The 22,377-nt window shown below is 39.3% G+C and overlaps 2 protein-coding genes across 2 annotated transcripts in view; both read right to left on the bottom strand.

Moving 5' to 3' along the window:
- Positions 1–699: 699 nt before the first annotated feature.
- Positions 700–11,633, bottom strand: mlf1 (myeloid leukemia factor 1). The gene is made up of 7 exons (XM_083526098.1): positions 11,464–11,633; positions 7,207–7,366; positions 2,314–2,403; positions 2,105–2,233; positions 1,817–1,976; positions 1,558–1,696; positions 700–919 (listed from the first exon to the last, which is right to left on the bottom strand). Exons 1-7 carry the CDS (start codon positions 11,508–11,510, stop codon positions 835–837), a joined length of 810 nt encoding a protein of 269 aa, XP_083382224.1. The 5' UTR covers positions 11,511–11,633; the 3' UTR covers positions 700–834.
- Positions 11,634–16,715: 5,082 nt separating this feature from the next.
- Positions 16,716–22,377, bottom strand: part of rsrc1 (arginine/serine-rich coiled-coil 1) — a 135,308-nt gene continuing 129,646 nt past the window's right edge. The window contains exons 8-10 of the mRNA XM_083526043.1: positions 21,265–21,371; positions 20,020–20,142; positions 16,716–17,436 (exon numbers count right to left, since the gene is read on the bottom strand). Coding sequence (XP_083382169.1) covers positions 17,344–17,436; positions 20,020–20,142; positions 21,265–21,371 — 323 coding nt within the window. The 3' untranslated portion in view covers positions 16,716–17,343. The remainder of the gene's footprint in view (positions 17,437–20,019; positions 20,143–21,264; positions 21,372–22,377) is intronic.

Here is a 22,377-nt window from a genome sequence, read left to right as displayed (position 1 = left end):
ATAGTACACTGTTTTGATTTGTGTGGAAAGGTTTGAAAAGATCCATATAAATAATCATGTCAAGATAATAAGCACATACAAACCTTTCCAACGTTCGTCTTGCAATTTATTGTATAATATTCGTGGAATTACCTGTTACTTTGTTGTAATAACAACTCGGACCTAAATAAAGAAGGTTTTATTGTCTTACATTTTTTGGAAAAAAGAAACGAAGAAAAAAAAAAAAGCAGACACAATTCAACACAAATTGGACTACCTGGAACAGGATTATGATAAAGAATTTTATATATCTAAAAAAAAAAAAAAAAAAAAAAAAAAGGGGGGGGGGGTTCATTTGGATTTTTTTTTTTTTTACAAAGGAGCAAAATACAAAACTTTTTTAAAGGGCATAACCATAGTAGTTAATGGGACACAAGAATATGTTGAAAAGTGCATTTTTAGAACATCTGAGTGTGAATTAATGAGTCGTTGTAATTAAATCACTATAACATTCAAGAAAACATGTAGAATCCAAGTCTTTCCTTGTCAAAGAATAAAATGTGTGTGTGGTGCATGAAAACTAGTAAACATCTACACACCATGTAACACATATCTTTAACATTTCATATTTGGTTACAGCACACATTAAGATTCGACTGTACAGGTGTCAGGTTTCCTTCTTCAAACTTTTCAGTCAAAACAGAAACGAAATGACTCTGATGATTTGGATGACTTGCTTTAGTGTAGATTACATGACAGAAAAACAGATGCACAGTACGAGAAGAATAAAAGCGCTGGCATGAAAATCAGAGAGATGATTTTTACCAGACTTTTCTTTCAGTTTGTAGTTTTTTTCTAATCCTTCTTGCTGGAGCCTTTAATGTTGAGCTCAGAAATGTGCAGTTTCCTTTGGGATTCCGCTGGTCTCACTTGGGTTTCTCTGGAGAAAGAAACAAAAAAATATCATGAAAAATGGGACAAAACTCCTTAACAACTCCAGATCTTAATAATTTATGCATAATTTATGCATAATTTTTAAACTAAAGACACGTAAATAAATCGACACCAAAATGAGAAATGTCTTTTTTTAATATTAATAAAATATTAGTGTTGCATGTGGGAGTCGTACAAAAAGAATAAAACAGAAATAAAAATTTAGGATGTTAAATAAAATAATAATAATAATAATTTACAGTGGATATCAAAAGTTTACACACCTCTGGTAAAATGGCAGGATGTTGTGATGTAAAAGAATAAAAAAAGTCTCATTTGGAAGGTAAATTTTTTTTTTTTTACCTTTTTGTCTTCTATTTTTTCCTAAAATATATATATTTTTTAATATCCTGTTTTTTATTTTATTTTATTGGAATAAATATCATATTTTGACAGAAAACATTGTGACATTTATTTTATTTTACATAGCTTGAACAGGGGAATTATTATTATTATTATTATTATTATTATTATTATCAATATTAATATTAATATTAATATTATTATTATTTTTCTATTGTACTTCATTACTCTCAGATCACATGCACTTGTGAAAATGTAAAAGATCATGTCTCATATGTAAACCTGTGTGTGTGTTCAGGGCCCGCGATGGCTGCTCGGTGAACGGCTCTGGCTCTAGGGGCCTCCAGATGGGACATTTGTGCAGAAGGCTGAAATTCAGACACCTTCTGTTGCCACTCCACATCGAAAGCTTCAGCTTCAGCTATGGGGTCAAAAAGATGAGGGCCAGAGGTCAGGGGTGATTTTGTGATACAGTTGCCTGGAGTTGCACATAATATTGAGGTGGAAAAGAAAATCTAATGCAAATGAAGGACAAACTTACTCTCATCCAAGTTCTGAAAGTCTTGGTTGAACTCTCGTTCTCCTGTCCTGGTGTTGTGTTTCTTCTCAATGACGTGGCCCCGGTCATTAATGTGGTGACCAATGGCCATCTTTTCTAACCCACTCTCAGAGTCTTTCAGAGTCCTCCTCGTTTCCTTAATCTAAACACACACACACACACACACGCACACACACAATACAGACTTACTTGCCAATTGTCATTACCTCTATACATCTATTAAGAAAATAAAAAGTTTTAATACTCCCCCCCCTTTAATTAAGTACTTACCCCTCCAGGAATGCAGCGTGTCTGGCTGGAGGCCTTGAACACTTTGGCTGGCTCATCTCCTACTTTAGAGTAAGTCATGACCGAGGAGGAGCTGAATGCGTGCGAGTTGGAGTTTGATGCCATGTCCTCCTGAAACCGAAGTTAGACAAAAAGCTCATGGCAAAAGTAATTATACAGACAGATGATGTAGTGTGAGTGACGGCACTTACAATGTTTCTGTGCATAAACTCCCTTCTGTCCCTCATGTGTGACCTCATGCTGTCCATCATGGCAAAAGGGTTCCTGAAGGAATCCAGGTCCTACACACACACACACACACACACACACACACACACACACACACACACACACACACACACACACACACACACAAATTGGGTCTCGTGTCTTTCAGTTCACCTTTAGCAACCTCACATGGTCCTACTGGAACTAAAGCAATTTTATGCGACAAGTAATTTTAGGTAATGAAAACAAGCATATAGGTACAACAACTATAGAATACCACACAATATTATAAACATGTCTTAACTTCCATCAACGTCGCCTCTTCCCAGTGAAGTCATTCGCTTCCACACTGCAAAATGTAACTTCTAGAACTCTTGAGCCTTAGCCTTCTAAATCCTGGTCAAGAGCAGCTTTTCCACCCCACTTCAATACATCAGCACTACAGTATAAGAGCACTAGTGAGATCTATCCTTAGGGCATGCTTTGCCCTTAACTGCATTCTCTTTAAAGCATTCTCACCAACAGCCTATTAGACTGTTCAAAGCACACAGGCTTACAGAGTATGCACTCCTGAGGGCAAAGAGCCCTTGTGCTGTTAATGTGTGCTTTATAGAACAAATGTAATATAAGGAAGAGAATGTGTTGTACCTTATCGCGCAGTTACGGATGCAGCATCAAAAACTGACTCGGTGCCGCTGTACGTTTCGAAACCACAGCTACTCTACAAGGGTGTTTGAAATGTTCTCAGGATCTGTTTGTTATTTTTGTGCTTCAGTCCTAATGCACAGGTTTAAACAGTAACATCGAATGACTTCAGATGGAGAGATTTAATGCACAATATAGGTGCTATTTGTGGTGGCCATTAGTGGTCAACTAATAACATAAAAAAAATAAACCTGCATGTGTCAATACTTATATATGATCCTGAACAGAGACAATGGCAAGAAAAAACCTTGGAAGTAGATTTAGATCCTAAAGAGGTCATGGCCATTTGTGTCTGGAGACTCCAAAACAGAACAACTGGTCTGCCTATTTACAGTAATGTGGCCAACTGTGAATATTTTACCAACTCTGTGTATTTCTATCCTCAAGGACTGTCTGTATGCATCAACCCTTAATATTAGCATGTGCAAAATAACAGCATTGAAATCAAATCATATAATGATGAAGTGTAGGTACAAATATTACAAAATAGTAATTAGGGTACAAAATATTAAAAAGGAGTGTGAAACTGCTTTGTGTTGTCCATGTGTTAGATTTTTAAAGTTAAATCTTGGAGAGGTTTTCCATCTATGATCTACGATGCCTTTTCTGGTCAGGGAGGAATCACACCGCACACAGCATGGCGCATATGTTCTTCTGCAGTTTAATGCAGATAACAGACAAGTACATATACACACTGGAGAAAAAAACCTAACATGAAGCTGTTCCTGATTGGGTAAGAAAACATAATAACCGGAAATGTGTGAGCCAAGACAAAGACATTCCATGTACCTAACATACTCTCATCGTAAAGACCCTGTAGACACTGAACAAACAACATAGGAATGTGTTTAGAGAACCAGTGTGAGACCCATCTTAACACTAACAACCTGATTACTTAAAACTCACGTGTATTTTAAAGCAAGAACTGTTTCAAAGAGATGCTACTGAAGTGCAGAAATAAACACAGCCCTAGTGCGCATGGATAAGAAGCGAGCAGTGTGTATGTGAACAGGTGCCGGTATGTGTATATAAGAGAAGCATGCTGAGCGCTGAGAGGGCCACAGTCTTTGCAAAATTGGTGGCTGTCAATAAGGATTATTCTGGCATTTCGCAACGAAGAGATCTGTTTTCCTTGAACTAGTCGCTGCAATGCTGTATCAGCTATTCGGAAAGGTCACAGTGCCGTAAAACTATCAACACGTAAAAGAGAGCTAGGGGCTAATCACGCCCCATGAGAGAAATGCACTGCCATCCTCTTGCCCGCAGGAGTATATTTATAAAGCTTCATATGTGTGCCAATCTGCAAAGTTGAGTTCATGGCCAATTTCTGCCATGCCATGTCACTGCATCGAGTTTCATCTCATACCCAGATGCTTTTTGCTGGACAGCGCTCGATGAGTCAGAAGTCCCAAAAATATAGGGTGCTTTCATTTTAGGAAATGAGAGATAGAGTGGAGTTCTGAGAAGATGCCACCTTAAGTCTTATGATGTGTGATTCACAATGTAGTGTACCGGGTCAGATCATACACTATTTTCACGCTTGTGTAGTAAGCATGGTAAGTAAGAAAGGAGCATGGAAAGTCCATGAGGAGTGAAATACAATACTCCTAATTCTGTCTGAAACGAGCTGAGTGCCATAATGTCACATACACGTGTGCTGCAGGAACTTTCCCCAAAGCATGTCTGATGTTATCTGAGAGCACACTGTGAGAGCAGATGACCTGGGATGATGCCAAGTGAATGTGTGTGTGAGAATAGTAAAGCTTAACCAATCACATGTCAATGGTCTAACGCAAAATGCTCATCATAGAGATGATCAGACATCAGAATGGGAAATGTACAGTATATATTTCAGAAGGGTCAAATTATTGGCTGATAAAGAAAACAACTAAGGAGACTGCTGAAACTAGTAAGAGTGAAAGAAATGTGTTCACAATTACTTTTAAAGGACTGTTTTTCAACATCACAAACATTTGGATATTTTCGAAAGTGAAATTAAGATCATTTCCACACAATGCAAAGGAAAGTTTTGTTCTCTCACGCAAAGGCAGAACGAAGATGCACTGTTTGGTGTATCAGATGCGCCTACTCAATAATCGGCCTTATTTGCAACACAATCGCCCGATGCTGATTAAAATTACAAAAATCTGCCCAATTAATCAACCGGTCGATCAATCGGTCAACCTTAATTAAAGTCCATTGCAAACTCTGCAACAGCTTCAGATTCCCGAAGGGAAGAAGGTAGAGGGGTATAAGAAGCATTACAGTATGTTTAGCACTCTGAAGCTGCTTATAGCCTGCCATCTGGCCATCATGAGACCTCAGGGTTACACACAAACACTACATGCACAAAAAACACTACATCCACTGACCATCAATGCATTAAAAAGTGTAGAGCTGTGTAGAGCTTTTAAAGTCTCAGAATGCAAAAAGAACCAGTGCAGAATACTTCAATAATACTAGTAGTACTTTAAAAAAAAAAATTGTAATAAAACATTCAAATAACATTCAAATGAAATTACAATCATTATAATAAAGGATAGTTTTTATGCAATCACAGTCAGACCCCGAACGTACGAAGACTCGACTTACGACATTTCATAGATACGACGGTAAAAAAAAAAAAAAGGGAAAAAAAAAGAAAATCCATGAAAACGTTCTAAATCCACGCACGGTAAGTAGATTTGACAACGCCGCAAACAGCGTAGAGAAGAAGTATGCCTGGCAGGCATGCATTATGGGTATCAGAGACGCTCTAGTTGGCGTGACCTCGCATGGTTCAGATGCGTTCACAGTGATCTTGTGCGTTCTCCTTTCTTGCGAAGTGATTTTACCGCTTACTGCTTTATTAATATTTTTTATTTACTTTATTTGTAAAAAATAAATAAATTTGTTTGTGTTTACAGTGCCTCTTTATGTCTGTGGTCCCTATCTACGATGTAGATTGGGGTCTACCTGTATATATATTTATATTATAACAACAAATTGTTCCTCTCTAATAAAATTACTAAAACAAAAATTGCGCATAGAACATTATAAGAAACGCAAAACACAAACTCCATAAAAACTTAAAGCGTTAAAAAGCACTGACACTGGAGACTCCTTCCATAAAGGTTAATTAACACCCTTGTTACAGTAAACCTTGCTGTATCAATAAATACACATACATACAAAAAAAAATGATTACAATCACTACTATCTGCTTAATATTAATTCAATATCTGCCAAAAACCTAGCCTACACCATGAACCTGTCTACTGTGTTGAGTTTCCAGAAGAATCTCCAGTTAAGTTGAGTGGGAAATCAGCGTGTCAGTTGAACAATGTTGTCCAGCCAGCTTAAAATACCCTTAGGGCTAAAAATAGCTCTGTACCAAGACCCCCGCCACACTTTTCTCTCTACAGTGTTCAATAAGCCTTATAACTGCTTTGCCAGTAAAGAGGCTCAGGTTACACCGTGGCAGTTTTCCATCATGACCTTGTTCAACTCCCCACGCTGGCACTGTCATTTTAACTGCTGCTATGTCCAGATGGCACAGTGCTACTCGGACACGTGTACGGGTCCTTTCACTCATCAGCCAGAGTGTTTGAGCAAGATCTGACGAACCGGACAGTGGTGCCGGATGTGGAATATTCACTATGGGATTGGTGAACATCTGGAGTGAAGTTCAAGAGCGAAGTAAACAAATGCTATAGAGTCCAATGTGTTTTCAAATGATCCACAAAAATACGCACACCAAATGTCATGCAGTGTAATGGCTCAGATAACAAGATGACAACCATTTTATTATGCAGCTGAATTAGGGCTGTGATGGCATACCAGGGTGACTATAGTGCATGCTGTAAAAACTGTAAAAGTATAATGTCAATATTTATGTAAACATCCAGATCAGGATGTCTGATATTATTTCTACAACGCCATTTTCGAGTGTGAAGGGTCCTTGAAAGCATTCTTTTAAAAAGATTGTAATTCAGTATATTAATGTCTGTGGAATTGTGTTCCGCTCCGCTAGCAAAGATTAACTTGGTTATAGCCTGATATAGTGATATTAGGTTTTATGTTACTCCACCTGTACTCTGGATGTACACTGAATGGGTGCCACATTTTGATTTTTATGACCGTTTGTAATGTGGAAGGACAAACAGGGCTTAATGCTGGCCCTCAGTACTCACTCTGTTCCTGTTGTGAGGAGCTACACTGGGGTCCTGACCTTCTTCCCTGCGTCCCCTGTCCAGGCCATTTGTGATACTGGGCATTAAGTCGTGCCTGAAGGGACTCCGAAAACCGCTCATCATTTGACCCATGCGTTCATGGTGAAGGTGGAAAGGTTCACTAACACACAGAGTAGAAAATAGCAAACAGACCTAAGTGTGTTATGTTCTAAAGCACAAATAACACAACATAATGCATGTCACTCATATGCTGGCTTCAAGCATTAGAGACAGATATTAAATAAACAGGACAGAGGAGGACCTACCTTGCTGGGCTAAATGTAATAATATATAAAAAAAAAAATGGAATAGAATAGAAAGAGGGAGGGGAAAAAACAGGTTTTGAGAATATGGTCTAAAAGTGTACACATATTAGATCATTGCTATTATTGTTTAAGAAGGAACAGTGTATTTATTTTTGAAATTACTTCTAAACACAACTGTATATAAGATATAGTTCATATGAGTTGGATTGGAAGGGGATAGACGTTAAAAGGCCTGCTATAGAGCTATGACCTCAACCCTACTGAACACATTGAAACGCTGACTGCATCTTAGGTCTCCTCACCCTACTATACTGTACATCCATACCTGACATTGAATAAAAATCTCCACAAGTACAGTCTGAAATCTAGTGGAACACCTTCCTAGAAGAGTGGAAGTTATTCTTAACAGGAAATGGGTAATGAATGTGGAATAGGATGTTCAAAAGCACTTTTACGGTTTTACAGGTGTCCACAAACTTTTGTTCATATAATTTTGTAGAAACCGTACCACTACCACTGAAGGGCCGGTGCTGCCTGGTTGTATTCAGTAACATATAAATAACGTATGACAGCAGACAATTTATATTATGAACGAATTATATTTAATTACAACGTGATTCAATATTATGCTGAACTGATTTACTGTATTAACAGGCTGTCGTAATGAAATGTTTACACTATAAAAACAAAAAACTAAATCCTAAATGGCACTGGGAGATAATATAGTTGCGTAAAACCATTTCTGGCAATTTTGTGTTAATTTTAATGACAGGTTTAAAAGATTTTCCACCTTGTACTCTAACAGAAAATAGTAAATAAGTACTGAAGTGAACGTTCTTTTCTATGATCTTAGAGTGTGGAAATACTAAATCAAATCAAATGAGAGCGAAATGAGAAATAAACGAGAAGATCAGAGATAAGAAGATGGCAAAACAGATAACAGAGGATGGGGAAATGAATGATCAGAAGATTGAGAGACGGAATCTAGAACCGTGAAGCTGACAATATCGGGTCCCCAACTAACCCCATAAAATGTTTTTGAGTACCAATATAAGGTCTGGATACACTATAGTACTACCTCACCTTGAAAGGGGTTTAACTAAGGGATGTTGTGTGTGAAAGGTTTGGGCGCATATTTATTATAATAATATTTTGACCTTGTCTGAGTTGCTGCTAAATTCGTGTCAGGGCATCATGCTGATGTATGATATCACAATTTAAATAATTTGGACCATCCTGAATTTCTCTCTTCTATCATTTATAAGGTTAGGTGATGAGTAGTACATGAACAAGACAAAACTGAGAGAAGGAACGAGTGACACAGAGAAAGTCAGACAGGCGTTTGTGTGTGTGTTTAGTTGCACTATGGACATGCCAGGGACGTGCTTTGAGGTCGAGGCAGGGTAAAAGACACATATATGAACCAAAAAGAGATGAAATTCCCAATAAACTGCTTTGAGAAGACAATTTTATTGAATTGTATACAATCGGCTCGTGGTGTGATTTTTTTTTTTGTGCAATTTATTCGATAACAACAAATATCTTTCTATGACATGCAGATATAAGCAGTATATTAGTGATATTCCTATAGATAAGGGCACACGTACACCATGCTCAGGTAAGTGTGAACGGGATTGAGCAATCCAATGTCTCTAATTGCGCCTTATATTATATATGATAAAAAAAAAAAAAATTATATATATATATATATATATATATATATATATATATATATATATATATATATATATATATATATATATATAAACACACACACAGTGAGGAAAATAAGTATTTGAACACCCTGCTATTTTGCAAGTTCTCCCACTTAGAAATCATGGAGGGGCTAGAAATTGTCATCGTAGGTGCATGCCCACTGTGAGAGACATAATCTAAAAAAAAAAAAAAAGAAATCCAGAAATCACAATATATGATTTTTAAACTATTTATTTTTATGATACAGCTGCAAATAAGTATTTGAACACCTGTCTATCAGCTAAAATTCTGACCCTCAAAGACCTGTTAGTCTGCCTTTAAAATGTCCACCTCCACTACATTTATTATCCTAAATTAGATGCACCTGTTTGAGGTCATTAGCTGCATAAAGACACCTGTCCACCCCATACAATCAGTAAGAATTCAACTACTAACATGGCCAAGACCAAAGAGCTGTCCAAAGACACTAGAGACAAAATTGTACACCTCCACATGGCTGGAAAGGGCTACGGGGAAATTGCCAAGCAGCTTGGTGAAAAAAGGTCCACTGTTGGAGCAATCATTAGAAAATAGAAGAAGACCATTGACTGTCAATCTCCCTCGGACTGGGGCTTCATGCAAGATCTCACCTCGTGGGGTCTCAATGATCCTAAGGAAGGTGAGAAATCAGCCCAGAACTACACGGGAGGAGCTGGTCAATGACTTGAAAAGAGCTGGGACCACCATTTCCAAGGTTACTGTTGGTAATACACTAAGACGTCATGGCACGGAAGGTTCCCCTGCTTAAACCAGCACATGTGCAGGCATGTCTTAAGTTTGTCAATGACCATTTGGATGATCCAGATGAGTCATGGGAGAAAGTCATGTGGTCAGATGAGACCAAAATAGATCTTTTGGGTCATAATTCCACTAAACGTGTTGGGAGGAAGAAGAATGATGAGTACCATCCCAAGAACACCATCCCTACTGTGAAGCATGGGGGTGGTAGCATCATGCTTTGGGTGTGTTTTTCTGCACATGGGACAGGGCGACTGCACTGTATTAAGGAGAGGATGACCGGGGCCATGTATTGCGAGATTTTGGGGAACAACCTCCTTCCCTCAGTTAGAGCATTGAAGATGGGTTGAGGCTGGGTCTTCCAACATGACAATGACCCAGAAGCACACAGCCAGGATAACCAAGGAGTGGCTCTGTAGGAAGCATATCAAGGTTCGGGCGTGGCCTAGCCAGTCTCCAGACCTAAACCCAATAGAGAATCTTTGGAGGGAGCTCAAACTCCGTGTTTCTCAGCGACAGGCCAGAAACCTGACTGATCTAGAGAAGATCTGTGTGGAGGAGTGGGCCAAAATCCATCCTGCAGTGTGTGCAAACCTGGTGAAAAACTACAGGAAATGTTTGACCTCTGTAATTGCAAACAAAGGCTACTGTTGTACATTGACTTTCTCAGGTGTTCAAACACTTATTTGCAGCTGTATCATACAAATAAATAGTTAAAAAATCATACATTGTGATTTCTGGATTTGTTTTTTTTTTTTTTAGATTATGTCTCTCACAGTGGACATGCACCTACGATGACAATTTCAGACCCCTCCATGATTTCTAAGTGGGAGAACTTGCAAAATAGCAGGGTGTTCAAATACTTATTTTCCTCACTGTATATATATATATATATATATATATATATATATATATATATATATATATATATATATATATATATATATATATATATAAAATAAAGTATATAATAATAATATTAATAATAATAATAATAATAATAATAATAATAATTATAGGGATAAGACATTTATAAGACAGAAATTAGTGTAAATAAATGAAAGGAAAAATCACATTTAATTACATTGGATTATAAGAGGTAAGGCACTTTAACACCTGACTGCACGTTTCTGGTATATGCCCATAGGGACACATATATAGAGTTGAATTTATTTGTGCGTTTTTTAACGTTATAACACGTTTATATCAGGTTTATTTCCATTATTTCCTAAATAAAGCCGACTTTTCTTTTCGAGCGTCTCAGCGCCTCATCACACGCTCCCATGAGCAACATTGAGCGACAGGTGCTGGGGCTACAAAACCTTCCAAACACGGGACACATTTCCCAGCTAATAGCTTATAACAACAACAACAACAACAACAACAACGTTATGCGTTTTATGTGTTGTTTTAAATGAATCTAAACAATTCAAACAAGCGGCAAAGAAATGAAACTTACGAAAAAAAGGGGTCTTCTTCAAAATCCCTGATAATGCTGTTAAACATGTCCACTGACTCAAACGAACAGCTTAATGTTAAATTTTGTCAAACAAATTGAACAAAATCTTACGAGCTGTCGCTCCTCTGGGCTGATCAGCACACTGACCACTGCGGCTCGCTTTACGCTAGAACAAAAAACTTTCGGTTGGCATGTCAACGCCCACGTGATTCAAACGCAGGCATCTGATTGGCTGGTTATTCTCAGTTCTAGCCCTTTGCTGCTTTTAGCACCGGTCGGTGTTGTGTGTGCGTTGCCATGATAACGGAGGCGAGCTAGCTTCTCGAAATGTCTTTAAACTGTTACTACTACTACCACTACTACTATTACTACTAATAATAATCCTAATAACAATAATAATTAAAATAGTATTTTATTACAGTTAAGCGTGAGTCCCATATCAATTTACACAACCATAAAGCCATGCTTATGTATTTCCTTCCAGAACTTTCCACCTCAGAACCCAGAACTTTCTATTAGACTCATGTTATATCATATGACAATCTTACCATGAACATTCATAGAAATGATGGCAGTGGCCTTCTAATGGTGAATGCAGACAGAACACATTTGTCATCAACTAAACTCCATGGCGTGGACAGTGGGTTCAGTCTTCTTGTCATCAAGTCTACTTAAGGAAGTGTAAAGCATGCACATAAAGTAATCCAGCAGACAGGAGTGAGCAAACTGCAGTTTTTCTAAATAGAAAAAACACATCCATTACCTATAAAACACAATAAATGACTAATAGAATAGTAATTTTGAAGTAACACTCAGCCTTAGGAACACAGTATATAAGATATGGGTTGGAATGGAAGATCTTGGGTGGTCAGAGTTTGAGCATCATCACAGTCACCTATAAATCATCACTAGGTGTGAGGTGGGAACACATACATTTGCACATTCTCACACCTAGAGGAAATGTAGCATTGGCAACCATATAGTAGCATGTTTTTAAAAAATTGGGAGTAAGCCAGAGAATGTAAAAGAAATGTAGAACGTCGACAAGAGAAAAGGTAAAAAAAATCAAGTAAAAAAAAAGTATGACGAAACTCTTACCGCAACTTTTCAGGCACATAGTTGTATATAAGATGTTTTACATGGGTTGGAGTGGATGATTGTGGTGGCCTGCTATAAAGCTCTGACCTCAACACCAAAAAAATCCAATACATGCCAAAGGTGGAATGCTGACTGCACCCAAAGTGAAGAGGATTGAGCAAACTACAATGCTTTTAATAGCGGAAAAGATATCTTTTACTTATAAAACTGCATTAAATTACTAATAAAATGCAGTCCTGAAATAAAACACCATTCTAAAACAAAGAAAACAAAATGCCTGGCTGGTTTAAATTTCATATTCATCAATGATTTATGATCATTACTTATTCAAGACTATGTAAACACAACTAAAAACATGAACAATTTCATATGAATGCTCTCGTGAGCCTCATGCTTTCTTACTCAAGTAGTTCTTCGTGCCGCAGTCACCTACAGTTCAATCATCAGTGATCTAAATGACACCTGAAACACATTTCACAAGCATTCTTTTACGTAGTACTGGGACTAAAATCAGTTTGTTATGGAATAAAACAGTACAGTGATGTGTTTTGAAAAACATGAAAAAAAAAACTGTTACAAATTCTCACTACATCACAACAGATGGGGGACACATTTTTTTTTAATCATTGCCAATCCATATAGTGGCATGCTTTAAAGGGTGGGAGAAAACCAGATATTGTAGAAGAAAAACATATCGATAAAAAGTGAAAAGAACTGGCAAACACCATGAATTTCATGATTTTTATCATAATGATTGTATTAAGTGGTGGATTGGAGCAGGTAGGACCATGAACGTGTCCTCCTCTTAATTCCATCATTATGAGGTCACGTCATAGAAACTATTAATATTATTTAGAAACGCAGTATAACAGAGCGCTGCATCACAGACAGGTATCTTGTGCAAGGGGAATGAAGCAAGAAACCCAAAGAACACAATTCAACAAGTCTCCTTTCACTGCAGCCACAACTGCACCGTCCGTATAAGTCATCTTTAACAGAAGCTTCGATATTATCATTATAAAATCCCTTTAATTTTTCGTGCATTACGTTTTTCCTGGGATTCAAAATCAGGGCAAATTGTGTGTTTTTGCGCAATTTCTACAGGACAGAAAATACAAAAGTACAAACGGTTCATAAAAGTAAAAGGAAGAGTACAGTAAGAGTGTAGTGGAGGTGAAGAGAGTTTCTGATAGGGTTATGAACATGAAGCTGGAAGTTAAAGGGGTGATGATAAATATCATCAGGGTCTATGGTCCACAAGTGGGCTGTAAAATGGAGAAGAAAGAAAATATCTGGGGTGAGTTAGATGAAGTGGTAGAAGGTGTACCTACGAATTAACAATTAGTGATTGGGGAAGACTTTAATAAGCATGTAGGTGAAGGGAACAGAGATGAGGAGGTGATGAGTAGGTATGGCCTTAAGGAGAGGAATGTGGAAGGGCAGATGGTGGTAGATTTTGCTAAAAGGATGGAAATGGCAGTGGTGAACACTTATTTTAAGAAAGATGAGCATAGGGTGACGTATAAGAGTGGAGGAAGGTGCACACAGGTGGACTATGTTCTATGTAGAAGAGGCAACCTGAAAGAGATTGAAGACTAAGGTTTTGGCAGGGGACAGGGTAGCTAGACAGCATCGGATGGTGGTCTGTAGGATGACATTGGAGGTGAAGAAGCAAAGGAGGAGAGTGAGGACTGAAAGAAGAATAAGATAGTGGAAACTGAAGGAGGAAGACTATAGTGTGAGGTTCAGGAAAGAGGTTAGACAGGGGCTTAGTGGTGGTGAAGAGGTGCTGGATGATTGGGTAACTACTGCAGAAGTGATAAAAGAGACAGCTAGAAAGGTACTTGGTGTGACATCTGGAAATAGAAAGGAAGACAAAGAGATGTAGTAGTGGAATGAGGAATTGCAGGAAAGCATAAGGAGAAAGAGGCTGGCAAAACATGATTGTGATCGACAGGGTGATAAGAAAAATAGGCAGGAAAATGAGAAGGTTGGATGATGTGGAGATGTTGTAGAATAAAGTGAATAGGATTATTAAGGAGGAAGCGATTAAGAAGATGAAAAGTGGAAAGTCGGTTGGACCAGATGATATACCGGTAGAAGCGTGGAGATGTTAAGGAGAAATGGCTGTACAGTTTTAAACAGGATTGTTCAACTAAATTTGCCTGAGGAATGGAGAAGGAGTGTGCTGGTACCGGTTTTTAAGAATAAGGGAGATGTGCAGACCTGCAGTAACTACAGGGGAATAAAGTTGATCAGTCACACCATGAAGTTATGGGGAAAAGTAGTGGAAGCCAGGCTGAGAGAAGAGGTGACCATTTGTGAGCAACAGTATGGTTTCATGCTGAGGAAGAGCACTTGGGACGCAATATTTGCTTTAAGGATGTTGATAGAGAAGTATAGATAAGGTCAGAAGGAGTTGTATTGCGTGTTTGTGGATTTAGATAAAGCATACGAGAGGGTGGCAAGAGAGGAGTTGTGGTATTGTATGAGGAAGTCTGGTGTGTCAGAAGTATGTGAGGGTGGTGCAGAACATGTATGAGGACAGTGTGACAGCAGTGAAGTGTGCAGTAGGAACAACAGACTGGTTCAAGGTGGAGGTTGGACTGCATCAAGGATCGGCTCTGAGCCCTTTCCTGTTTGCAGTGGTGATGGACAGGTTTATGGACAAGTTCAGACAGGAGCCTCCGTGGACCATGATGTTTGCAGATGATATTGTGATTTGTGGTGAGAGTAGAGAGCAGGTTGAAAAGAGCTTGGAGAGAGGTGGAGGTACGCGCTGGAGAGAAGAGGAATGAAAGTCAGTAGGAGTAAGACAGAGTACATGTGTGTGAATGAGAGGGAGGGCAGTGGAGTGGTGCAGTTGCAGGGAGAAGAAGTGGAGAAGGTGGACGAGTTCAGGTACCTGGGGTCAACAGTGCAAAGTAATGGAGAATGTGTTAGAGAAGTGAAGAAAAGAGTGCAGGCAGGGTGAAGTGGGTGGAGAAGAGTGACAGAAGTGATTTGTGATAGAAGAGTATCTGCAAGAGTGAAAGGAAAAGTTTACAGGACTGTGGTGAGACCTGCGGTGTTGTATGGTTTAGAGACGGTGACATTGAGTAAAAGACAGGAGGTGGAGCAGAAAGTAGCAGAGGTAGCGAGGATGGACAGGATTAGAAATTAGTTTATTAGAGGGACAGCGCATGTAGAACGTTTCGGAGACAAGGTGAGGGAGGCCCGATTGAGATGGTTTGGACCCATGCAGCGGAGGGACATGGGGTATATCGGTGGAGATAAAGAGGAAGGCCAAGGAGGAGGTTTATGGATGTAGTGAGGAAGGACATGTAGGTGGTTGGTTTGAAAGAGGCAGATGTAGAGGACAGGGGGGGTATGGAGAAGGATGATCCGCTGTGGCGACCCCTGATGGGAGAAGCCGAAAGAAGACGACAAACGGTTAATTAAAGATCTTAAAAACTGTTTTGAAATGCTTGGTCTGACCTTTCCTTACATCAGCCATTGTGAAATGAAAAAACAGCTATTAAATGGATACATATATATTTCAGTCTGTGCAGTTTGCTAGTCTGACTGGTACGCTCCCTAGTGCGAATTTCTTCTAGCTGTACAGCAATACAGTAAGTTAAGGCTAAAATCTGATTTGATAGAAACTCTAACCGAAACTTGCACTCGATGTTGCAGCGGAAGACCCGAGAGAGACTCTATAAAATTAAGAGTGGTCTAGTGGTTAGAATTGGGCGCTCTCACCGCCGCGGCCCGGGTTCGATTCCTGGTCAGGAAACCTAACCCAGCCATTAGGGTTGCACAAGCCAGTGCACTCTTAGTACCGGTCCCAAGGCCGGATAAATGTGGAGAGCCGTGTAAGGAAGGGCATCCAGCGTACAAACGTGCCAAATCGAACATGCAGATCACGAATACGGATGATCCGCTGGGGCGACCCCTAATAAGAGAAACCGAAAGAAAGTATTTATGGAAAAAAATATATTGAAAACATAAATCAGCGATTCTGATAGAGTTTAGACCAGCAGAGAAAGCCTTGCTGGCCCTGACAGTCCACCACAATTACACACAAAGGCTTACTGAGGTCAGTGGCTTTCACCATGATGAGGTCTGATTAACATTTTACCATGAGTGAAGAGGAAACAAGAAATCAGACCATAAAAGTTATTATTTTTTTATTTTGAAAACAAATATAAAGCAAAAAAACCAGACATATCTAGGTAGATGTATTGTTTTGCTTGTAAAAACCATGTTTTGCAAAATGTAAAAAGTTTTTTCTTCTGACTAGAAATTTGCTCACTTTGTGCGGCCAATTAAAAGTCATGCTGACAGGTTTAAACATTTTCTTTCATTTTGGTCAAAACTACCATTTAATCAGCTTTTTTTGGTGGGTTGAAAATGTCTATTAGATAACATCGTACTGCGTGTCGCTAAATTAACAGCATTATATCAGATCTCTATGCTGCCATTACACTTCCGGCATCGCATAACGAAAGCAAATGGAGTTTGATGTCTCATATGATCGTGAGATTCCCCCTCCCCTCGTTTTGCCCCCCCCCAACTCCAGAGTTAATGCTGAACTCAGATTGAACCTAACAAAAGGAAACATTTAATTTATTAACAAAAACTAATTGTATTAACATAATCCTTAATGGTATAAAAAATAAATCACTAAGTTTACTATTTTCCTGAATAAAAACCAGTCAACAGCCTTTATTAATAAACTGTACCCTGATTAAAAGAAATTCATATTTAAGGAGCTGATCTTCAGATTATGCAGAGTCAAGTTCAGGCCACAGGACTTCCCATGAGCCTCTCCTGGCGCAGTGACAGGAGTCGATTCAGCCACAACTTCTCCGCCTCCTCTTTATCTATGAATAACTGAGAGTGAGAGAGAGAGAGAGAGAGAGAGAGAGAGAGAGAGAGAGAGAGAGAGAGAGAGAGAGAGAGAGAGAGAGAGAGAGAGAGAGAGAAAGTGAGATTATGATCTCAGCAGTTTGGTGGAAATTTTGGCATGCTGAATATTACGGGCTGACCAGCAGGTGTCACTGTAACTTTAGACACATCATAGTTCTTTGATATGACTTTATACAGGTCTCGAGATGCCACACCTGGCCCAAACATTCAGAATTTCCGCGCTTTACCTCATCTGTGTGCTTCATGAGTGATCTGTTGGGCAGGATTTGTCAGCTGATGGACAAAATGGACTAAACTGGGTATATAAAACACTAAGCAAGACTAATTAACGTCTATAATTATTAATGCAGTCTAAGAGCTCCAATTTTTTAAAACATAAACCACCACAACTGTAACAAAAACTCCCATATGTTTGATTCAAAGCTCATCAATCTATAAATTCACTTAAAAAAATGTTTCACTCACATGCACACATAGAGGCTTACATTAACTCAGTGTCAATGTTTAAAGATGATTGAGCAGATATATTGTTGTTGTACTCCTGCCTGATGTCAATAGAAATAGAATAGTTTTATCTCATTTGAGACCCAGGGAATCCAGGATAAAACTGTTCAGTATGAGGAGTACACCCTGGATGCAATAACAGTCCAGCAGAGGGCAGCATTCACACATACGCGCAAACACAAATTCATACCTTGGGGCAATTTATAGTCCAACTACTGACGTTTTTTTGGAAGGTGAGAGGAAACACATGCAGATACGGAAATAGCATGTGCAGAAACACAGAGTTCAGGATCAAGCTGTTAGGCAGCAAAGTTTCCTGCTGCACCACCATGCTGTTCTACTGTTATTATTACATGATCCTTTTTTTTTCTTCAGAATTATCAGTATATGTAGCACATGATGTAATCCTTTGCAATGACACATCTGCAGAAGAAAAGTCAGAAAGCCGACGAAAGGGGAAACATTATGTACATTCACACGTGGCGATTAAATCGGAGAGATACGAGTTTGTACCCAAGGACTTTTGTGCTCTCTACTGGGTTTATAAGCCTTAACTGCTTAGACAGTATCTGTAAGAAGGATAGAAGAAAAGAAAAGTGAAGCGGGGGGAAACGGGTAATGCAAAGAGAAAATAACAGATGACTACTGAACATGGAATTAGAACAAATAAGATAGATATACGGATTTAACTAATAATCTTGGCTTGCTTATTAGGTTCTACTAGCCTACTATATGTAGCATTGGCGTTTAAACTGATTTATATATATATATATATATATATATGTGCACACTCTGTTCATTAATCCTGTTCACTGGGCTTGGCTTGTGTTCGGATGTCTTTTCATATTCAAAGAACGGCAGCGGAATGTAATTTTAAAATTCGCTACAAGTACTCTCCCTAACACTGGCATCACTTGGTAATCTACTTACAGCCTTAATCCACTTTACGTATTTGGCCGAGATCTACTAATGGCAGACATCGCAGATCAGAAGTCTATGTAACCCATTATAACAACTCTTTTATATTGTTTACGCACGCCAGTCTCTGTCTCTAATTACCCGAGTTTGCTTCATATAAGGCGCTCGCTGGCTTGATTCGATTTCCGAAGAGGGGAGGGAGAGCGACAGTAAATGCTACCGTATCCTAAGCGCATATGACAGCGTAATGCATAACAGTGATTTGGGTGTCAGCGTGAAAGCAGGATTTGAGTGATTCCCGCATTAGTTGGGCTTATGAGTTCCTTAAGTTTGGAAGTTGGAGACTCTTCCCTGGCGCTCATCAGTCTTTACTTTCATCCAAACAACACAAAAGGCGTGAAATCAAATCTGCGGATAGGAAAGAATGATCGCTTCCATCCCACACTCTGTGTGTGTGTGTGTGTGTGTGTGGCGGCTCCGGGAGTGGAGATAAGTGTATCATTTATGTCGAGTTAAGGTTTTGCCTGTAGCATTCGCTGTAGGGCCTCTACTTTGTCACACGAGCCATACAAACACACACACACACACACGCGCGCGCACACAAACACACAAACGCTTCTGCTAATGCTCTATGGATGCATGTTGCGCGGTTCCCTCGTGTGTTATCTGCGTGTAGGACACACACACCAACACGGCCTCTGTGCTCTGCTAAAATTACTTGAAATTACAGTAGATACAGTAAACAGCGGCGGGCTAAATGATTGAATCATTACTGGCGATGGGGGGGCTCGCGCGCCTCGGGCATATTGCTCGCATAGATCAGGCTGCGTGAGGCTCATCTGCATCCGTCACGAATAACCAAGTTTGCGGCACTGCTGCTGAGATGGAGAGAGCTTTCACAGGAAATTCTGTCTGCCAATATTACAGGCTGAATAAAACCTGTCAGAAAGTGGAGCCTTAAATAGGACAGACTATTCTATTGCATGAATAATAACAATAATGAAAAAAATATCAATGAGTGAATTTTGAATACATAAAACATAAAAAAAAAAAAAAAAAAAGTAATAAAAAATAAAATCACAGAAAAACCAAAAGCACGCAGAGAACCTAAAGCTAAACACTTACACTGGGGTGAGCAAGTGTGTCGCTGTTACTGTACTTGATGGCAGTGGGTAGAGAGATGACATCCTCTCTCATGGTGGGAATGACACCAGACTCCGCCTCCTGGATTTCTGCAGATTCAATTACCTGCAAACAGATTTAAATATAATTGTATCCTAATTTTGCGCTTCAGAGTGAAATATATACATACACATTGTGAAAAAACACCTAAGACGGCATTAATAGCCTACTTCAAGTACTATGTAACTGGATAAATTCATCCATCCTGTCCATTCATCCTGCTTTTTTGTTTTCTTGGATAATTCATTATTATTATTATTATTATCATTTTGTAGAATGTGGTATTTTTTCCCAGTAAAAATACATAGCCTTTTTTTTTTTTATCTACAATAATCCAATTGAATATTAAACTGCAGTATGCAGTATGTGTTGATGTTTGGCCACATGATGGCACTGTCTGCACAGAGAGAACTCGACAGGAGGAAAAGTTCATTCAACTGTTCAAGCTTGTGCACGTGAGGCACGAGACCACTGAATGGCTTCTCCTCCACACACACACACACACACACACACACACACACACACACACACACACACACACACACACACACACACACACACACACACACACACGCTCATGTACTGCAAAGCTTTATGAAGGGTGAGGGTGAGGGGAGGGGGAGTTGGTGTGCTGAAAAGGTCTTTGAACCACGACTACTATTGCACTCACTACCCACTACTACTGAACTCGTGTATTTCCCTGATGCAACAGTCGTTCCACGTATCCTTTTGGAGAAATATACAGATCAGCTCTCTGTCCTGCTGTAATCTATCACTCTGTCCCTTTCCACCTGTCCCCTTTTTTTTTTTGTCTTGGGCAGTGGAGATCGGCGAGCGTTTGGTCTCTAATCTAATTGGGAATGTGACCGTGAGGCTGAGGTTGTATGCAAGTTCAGTGGAGATTTCTGTGGGAACGCCTTGGACACTTCGGGGAGCGAGAGAGAGAGAGAAAGAGAGAGAGAGGCGCTTTTTTTCAGACCCCGTATTGTGTATTGTGTGCAAAGCGAGCTCAAATGGCACTGAATGGGAATGATTCCGTTTGTCCGCAGACTGAATATGGGCCAGGCGAGCGGCAAATCTAATCACGCCGATGAAGGAAGGAGATGTGAGGCTAATGAAATGCGAGAGAAAGAGTCAGGGAAGGGGGGGGGAGATACAGTGTGGAGAAGGAGGGGGAGAAGAGCGCACCTTGGCGGCGTCCCGGGATGATTTGAAAGCCTGAGGAACAAAAGAGTCGCTCTCGATGGCCTCGATCTCCTTTATCCTCCTCACCTGCTCGGCGAGAGAGACCTCTTCTGGAAAAGTGGGGGGAAAAAAAAAAACAGAGAAAGACATGAGGGTAAAGGGGAGGTCAAACTAACAAGGCCATGGGGGCGGGGTAGGGCACTGGGGACAATTTGATAAAGGTCAACTCGTTGCATGTTTTCCTACACTGGAAACATATTACCAATAAAACACACACAAAAAAAAAAAAAAGAAAAGAAAAACTCAGAATAACTCCAACTTCAAATCTGCTTTTAAAAATATGTATAAAAAAACTCGAAAGTTATGCAAAAGAACAATCGTTTAATTTCCTATAATCTGCCAGCAGACCTTTCCAATCAATTCAGTATATACATCTCTCCATTCATCCATAGAACAGCGGTTTGTATCCGTGCTTTGCTTTGCTCCAGGCTACAGTTTTTACATATCTACTGTACCTACTTTAATCCCGTCGTCAGATGAAATGATGTAAAGAAGCGCAAATATTCTCAGCGTGATCTCTTTAGCTGCACACACGCCGACTGCTCATTTCACGCATGTACATCCTCGCTGGCATGTTAATGAGACGTATTTATTCCACACATTAACTACGACTTTCACAACACATCTTCCTGCTCTGCTTGTTTAATGAATAAATGAATATTTGCGCCTTTTTTTTTTTTTTTTTTACATGCTAAACACCAGCAGCAGCAGCGATGGCGGTCGTGTTAGTGCTGAAGAAACTAACTGTCATAAACACTGCCTGCACAACACTCCTATAATCTGACTAGCAACACGCATTTCCATTTGGTACTGATGATTGATGATTGTCAGAATGAACAACACTAAACTCAAGTGTGGAATGCACTTATTTGCGCTGTCACGTTTCTTTTCAAGGTGCATTGCGTGAAATATTGGGATGTCGATACGGTGAAATATTAATTCCGGTTAAAAATTTGTACTGCTCCTGACAGCAGATTTGAGAAAATGGCACTACACAATGAGTTCTAATAAACAACCGAAGATGAAACGTGCTTTGTTTTGAATACAGTCGGGCAA

This window comes from Silurus aristotelis, assembly GCF_946808225.1.
Source record: "Silurus aristotelis genome assembly, chromosome: 22".
Classification (NCBI taxonomy): domain Eukaryota; kingdom Metazoa; phylum Chordata; class Actinopteri; order Siluriformes; family Siluridae; genus Silurus; species Silurus aristotelis.
This window is presented reverse-complemented; position numbering and strand designations above follow the sequence as displayed.